Source organism: Gekko japonicus, unplaced genomic scaffold (assembly GCF_001447785.1).
Source record: "Gekko japonicus isolate JY-2015 unplaced genomic scaffold, Gekko_japonicus_V1.1 scaffold2095, whole genome shotgun sequence".
NCBI lineage: Eukaryota > Metazoa > Chordata > Lepidosauria > Squamata > Gekkonidae > Gekko > Gekko japonicus.
In genome coordinates this window covers 6,251-11,644 of record NW_015172067.1, presented here as the reverse complement: position 1 = coordinate 11,644, position 5,394 = coordinate 6,251, and the positions used below count along the sequence as shown (strand labels likewise).

The 5,394-nt window shown below is 42.5% G+C and overlaps 1 protein-coding gene across 1 annotated transcript in view; it reads right to left on the bottom strand.

The window, feature by feature from the left end:
• Positions 1-3,216, bottom strand: part of LOC107118476 (ficolin-2-like) — a gene marked incomplete at its 5' end in the record, with an annotated part of 16,066 nt that extends 12,850 nt beyond the window's left edge. Inside the window, one exon of the mRNA XM_015420825.1 lies at positions 3,087-3,216. Coding sequence (XP_015276311.1) covers positions 3,087-3,216 — 130 coding nt within the window. The remainder of the gene's footprint in view (positions 1-3,086) is intronic.
• Positions 3,217-5,394: the final 2,178 nt, after the last annotated feature.

Below are 5,394 nucleotides of genomic sequence, written 5' to 3'. Positions count from 1 at the left end.
TGAGAATATCATCTCTCATCTGTCTTCGGAGAAACTTGACAACAATCTCGCCCGGAAAATTATTTTGCTTAATATACTTAGAGTAGGATTGATAAACCACCTCGATCTCTGCTTCCGCTTCTACCGATGAGCTGCCGAGCGCCAAAGCGATTAGCTCTGCTATCACTTTCTTCAAGTTTTCTCCTGCCGTTTCAGCCACCCCCTGAAATCTGAGAACTTTGTTAGCTTTTTCCATTTGCAGATTCAACAATCTCTTTTCTTGAAGGTCTTGCCTTTGTTCCAACAGACCAACTTTCTTTTTGAGAGAAAGTCTCTTTAAGTTTTTCATCTGTTTGAATCGACTTTTTAACCAGCTCGGCAATCTGTTGTTGTTGCTTTGCCAAACTCTGGATGGATGCAGTCATCTGTTGGTTAATACCATCGAGTCTTTCGTTTATGGGCTGGAGCAGCTCTGATAGCATGGAGAACACGTCTCCTTCCTCAATCCTCGGACTTCGACCACCCCGCCCAACTTGTCTCGCTGTTTTTCCTCGCACGCCGGCCATTTTCAGCTTTGTTTACACTAAGGAGCACCTTTTCGCCCTTTTTCACAAAACGCAAACTTATCCGCAAAACAGCTAAGTCTTTGGCACACTTTAACGCTCTTTTTTCTCCTCCCCCCCGTCTCTGTATCTCAGTTCGGTTTGTTTATGTCTGGGATTCCTTCCCGACGCCGCTTCTGCTGGGGGGGGGACTAACTTTTAGAATTTTTTCGCTCTGTTTTTTCTCCGATTGACGGTCTACTCACAGACCCCTTGTAGTTGCGCTCTTTCGCTGACCTTCTTGCTTGTCCCGACTGGCATCAGCTATGCTCAGTAAAAACCGAGCCTCGCAGGGGGTGGACCGATTGGGGCAAAAAGGAGCGCCTCAATTCTCTGGCTTTCCACCAAGGTCGCCCCCCCAGCCCGGCTCGGAGCCTTTCACTAAGGCTCACCTGGGGGTGCCACTTGAGGTGGCACGCCTCCAACACCCCTAGAGTGCGGAATGCCTCCCCAGCTTCAGGGGAGAGCGTCTGCCATCGCTGAGCCGCAGACCGGAACCAGACAGATTTTTTAAAAATATATTCTGAATATGATCTATAGACCACATCCACTTTGCTTTGAAGATATTCCGTTTTCAAATCTACAACTGGTGCAAGTAAAACACCCAATACTTGTTTTAGATTCTCTCCTTTTGTCTCAGGAACCCCTTGGAATCTCAGGATAAAGCTTGCTTTTTCCATTTGTAGTTGTAAAAGCTGAGATTCATCAGTAATTATTTTCTTTTCCAACTCCTGTGCACACTTTTTCACCTTTTTAGATTTGGCATTAACTTCCTTCAGTGTTTCTGCTGTTTGCTCTGTTAATTCCTTAGTTTCGTTCCGTTCCAGTTGTTGTGCAGCAAAATTCTGGTTCAAAGTGGTCAATTGCTGATTGTTGTTTGTCATCTGGTCCAGCAGAGGGCGCAAAGCTCGTTGGTAGCTTCTGGTCGCGGACTTCTACTTCCTGAAGGAGGCTTGAGCTGTGATGGTTTCTCTTTCTCACCTCTCCACCCCACCATTTTTTAGGGTTGTTTACTTTTAGAAAGTTTGCCAAAGTCTCTGTTTTTCACCAAAATGCTTTGCTGTGCTCTTGTGTGCTTCTTAAATCAGTTCTATGGCTTTTACATCCGGCACCCTCTTTTTAATATGATCTGCTTCGCTTTCACATCTGGGAGTTCTCTCCCCCGTTCGTTTAGATTGAAGGTGCTTTCTGGCCGAAACTCGGTGTTCTGCTTTCAACATGACTCACAGTTCATTGTTGGTCCTAAGACCCACCTCAGGTATGTGTAAAATGCCCGATCTTCACGCGCTTGTCCTGGTCAGCGACTCTCGAGCCATGCGGTCGCACAGCGGCAGGACCTTCGGGGCGGAGGGAAGCCTCAATTCCCCGGCATCAAGCCAGAAAAGAGGCAATCCCTCAAAAGCCCCATGGCTAGAAGCCCAAACAAGGGCTCCGGGGGGGGGGTAGTGAACAATCACACCCCCTCCTAACCACTGGTATTCGGATAGCGACCCCAGGAGCTCACCAGGGTCACGTCTGCCATTGTGCCGCCAAAACCCGGAAATCCTTGAAAGTTTCTTTTAACGACTCATGCTTTCTAGAGGGCACTGAGCATACTCAGTTCTCCTCAGGGAGTACTTTTGGCGAATGGGAGTATTTTAAAAAAAAATTATAATCAGATACTTGTCCCCAGACTTGCAAAGCCCACCAAGCTTGCAGAAACTCCTGTTATGTCTATGGGTGCATCCATTTTCTTGTTTTTGGTACAGAGTATCCAATTGTAATCTTACAGGGAACAAGTTAGGACTAGAGTTGCTTGATCTGGGTCGGGAAATACCTGGAGATTTTGGGTATGGTGCTTCAGGAGGGTGGAGTTGTGGGGAGGGACTTCAATGGGGCAGCCATTTTCTCCAGGTGAACTGATCTCTGTCACCTGGAGATCAGTGGTAATCCCAGGAGATCTCAGCCACTGCCTGGAGGCTGGCAACCCTAAATTAGGGCCCATCAGGAACCCAGCTGTGAAATCCTGTCTACACAATGCTATAATGAGACTTCTGAGTTCTTTGACTGAACAAACACCCAGTTCTGAACCTCAGCAATTTGTCCGATAGACGAACTGTTGAGGTTTGGGTCTAGATTTGTCATCTAGCCACATACAAGACTGATAAAGCACAGGGAGGGTTTACCTCCCTTTCCCTATGCTATATGGGGAATTGGGTTATGGGGATGCATGTCTCATGAAACCCATCTTCCCAAACCTAACTTTGCCCCCATTTCGGTTGCTATAAGCAACTAGGGGCTTGATCAGGCCAATTTGTCCTGCCACTATAGGTTTCCTTTATTTCCTCTTTAGCTGATACTCAGCTGTGGGTCTTAAATCATAATGATGAATGCTCACTATTCACTGGGCCATTTAGGATTTTTTCTTTAATTTATAAATGAATATGCAGAACTGTGTGGTGACTGCAGCAAAAGCAAAAACTCCTGTCAGGATGAGGGTGAAATGGAAGGCAACATACACTTTACCTAGTGAGGTCAATTGGTGAATATTGTCATTCCCTAGCCAGAATTCAGTGAGTTGGCTTCCAAATCCTCTCTTGTAAGAGTTCCAGTCCCGGTAAAAATCCACAGAGCCATCGGTCCGTCTCTGGAATACCTGCAAGGAAAAAAAGAGGACTTCTCTGTTTTATCTTCTCTTATCCGCGACATGAAATATAACAGGAGGTCCCGGGGTTGGGGAGACGTGGTATCAGAGGACGGAATTAATTTCAACAGACGCTCCCCTTGCCATGCCCACAATTGTTCTATATCATGCCACAGTGGATTTTGCCACTCTCAAGGCTGTGGAGAGAGACAAGAAGTCTAAAGTTCCCTTTTCTCTCCAGGCCACAATGACTGAGGAAACAGCACCACTGTAAAAATTCAAAGAAGAATCACAGTGCAATTCTAAACCCATTAATGTAAATGGATTTAGAAGGACATCTCTCTGTTTAGGATTGTACTGTGTCACCAGAGTAAAACAAAACAAAACCCAAATCCTTGGAATGGTATTAGCTGTACTCTTCCACAGGTAGGAATCTTCAGATAAAAGTTACAGCTGGTCTATAGAACAATTAGATACAACTATCCTTTTGAGAGAAAGGATAATTTGGAACAAGACAGATAGGGTCAAACATGAGAGGACTGCAGTGTGATCTATTTGTAGAGATTTGGGAGAAGTATAGATAAAGTGTTGACACGGGGTTCTGTCATGTTCTTCAGCAATCTATTCTAAAGATTGTTCTGTGGCAAGGGCAGTAAGCAATTTTTTCACATCAGAAAGAGCAAATCTGTATAGGTACTGTGATTTATTTGCTAGATGTTTCTCACGCATAACATAACAAGAGATAAACAATAAGGTGAAATAGAATCCAGGGAAGAATAATGTCAATAGAGGCCTCACAGATGTTGAAAAGTAGCTGGTTAATAAGAGTGATTAACACATCGAATTCACTGCCAAGGAGGTTGCGGTGGCTACAAGCATGGACAGCTTCAAGAGGGACCTGGATAGGATCTGGTTCCGGGTTGGGCTTGGATTCTCTACTTTGATATTGGTTGTGTGTTTTTTTTAAATAATAATTTTTATTAAGTTTTTAAACACCAACACTATACAACAAAAACATACAACCCACCACCCTCCACCCCCAATCCGTTAACAATTTGAACAATTGAGCTACTACACCACAACAATTAGTTGCATATCTTATAATTAATTTCTGCTCACAGCTAATTAGTTTAGCCTACAAATTCCTGATCTATTTTTATTGTTTAGCCGTTTCATTCAAATTAAAATTATATAATCTCATACCTGTTGGCATTCTTATTTTCTTATAATTCCAGATATCTATTTACCAAAGTAAGTGAAATTCTAATGTTAACATAGTCAATTTTAAGTCTATGCATCAATCCTCATAAAATACTCCCATTTCACCATTTATTAATTTCACAATTATAACTACCATCAGTAAACACTATCTAATAACCAGAAGAAAAACAACAACCTGTGATTACCAGACTATTCATCCTATATATATGGATCAATTTCCTCTGACTACAAGCCAACATGCAAACAGAACCCATGTTACAGTCCTTATAAAGCACTCGCATATTATACTCTCTTTCTGCCCTCTATTTCATTATATTGAGAGACTTTGAGAAAAGAAAAGGCAAGACAGAACAAAACCTAAATCCCATTCAGTATTTTTGTCCATCTCTATATCTTTCATCTATTCGTTACTAATCCATTCCTGGTTCGTTATTTTCCGAGTTGTGGAGTACCTATAAGATCCAATACATTAAATCTGCTTTCTGCCTTTAATCTCCCTATGATTACATTGTACTGTTGTTCTTTTCTACGTTGATTTTCTGCATTCTCACTCATATGGCGCAAATTTTTGTATTCCTCATCCTTTTTTGTCTTTTTTATGTCCCAAATCAGAGGTTCTTTAAAACAGAGGCCACTGATTTTCCTTTGTCCTTTCTTTATTTTATTTTTCCTTTTCTTCCTTTTCTTCCTCCTTTCTTCTTTACTTTGTGTTATTAACAAGCCAACTTTTTAAACTGGTCCCGTTTTTTGTCTTACTTCGCCTACGTTGTCTGCAGTTCTTGCTCTCCTGTATTATTGCGTCCCGCACCTTGTTACAAACGAAGGTCGCCTCCATTTTGTTGCAGATTCACATCCACTTACTCCAGGTGATTGCAATTGTCAAACAAACAGATGGTCAAACCAAATGCATTTCCACACGTCTTCTATAATTTTATATCTGTTTTTAGTCTCTATTTATAAGTCCAACAG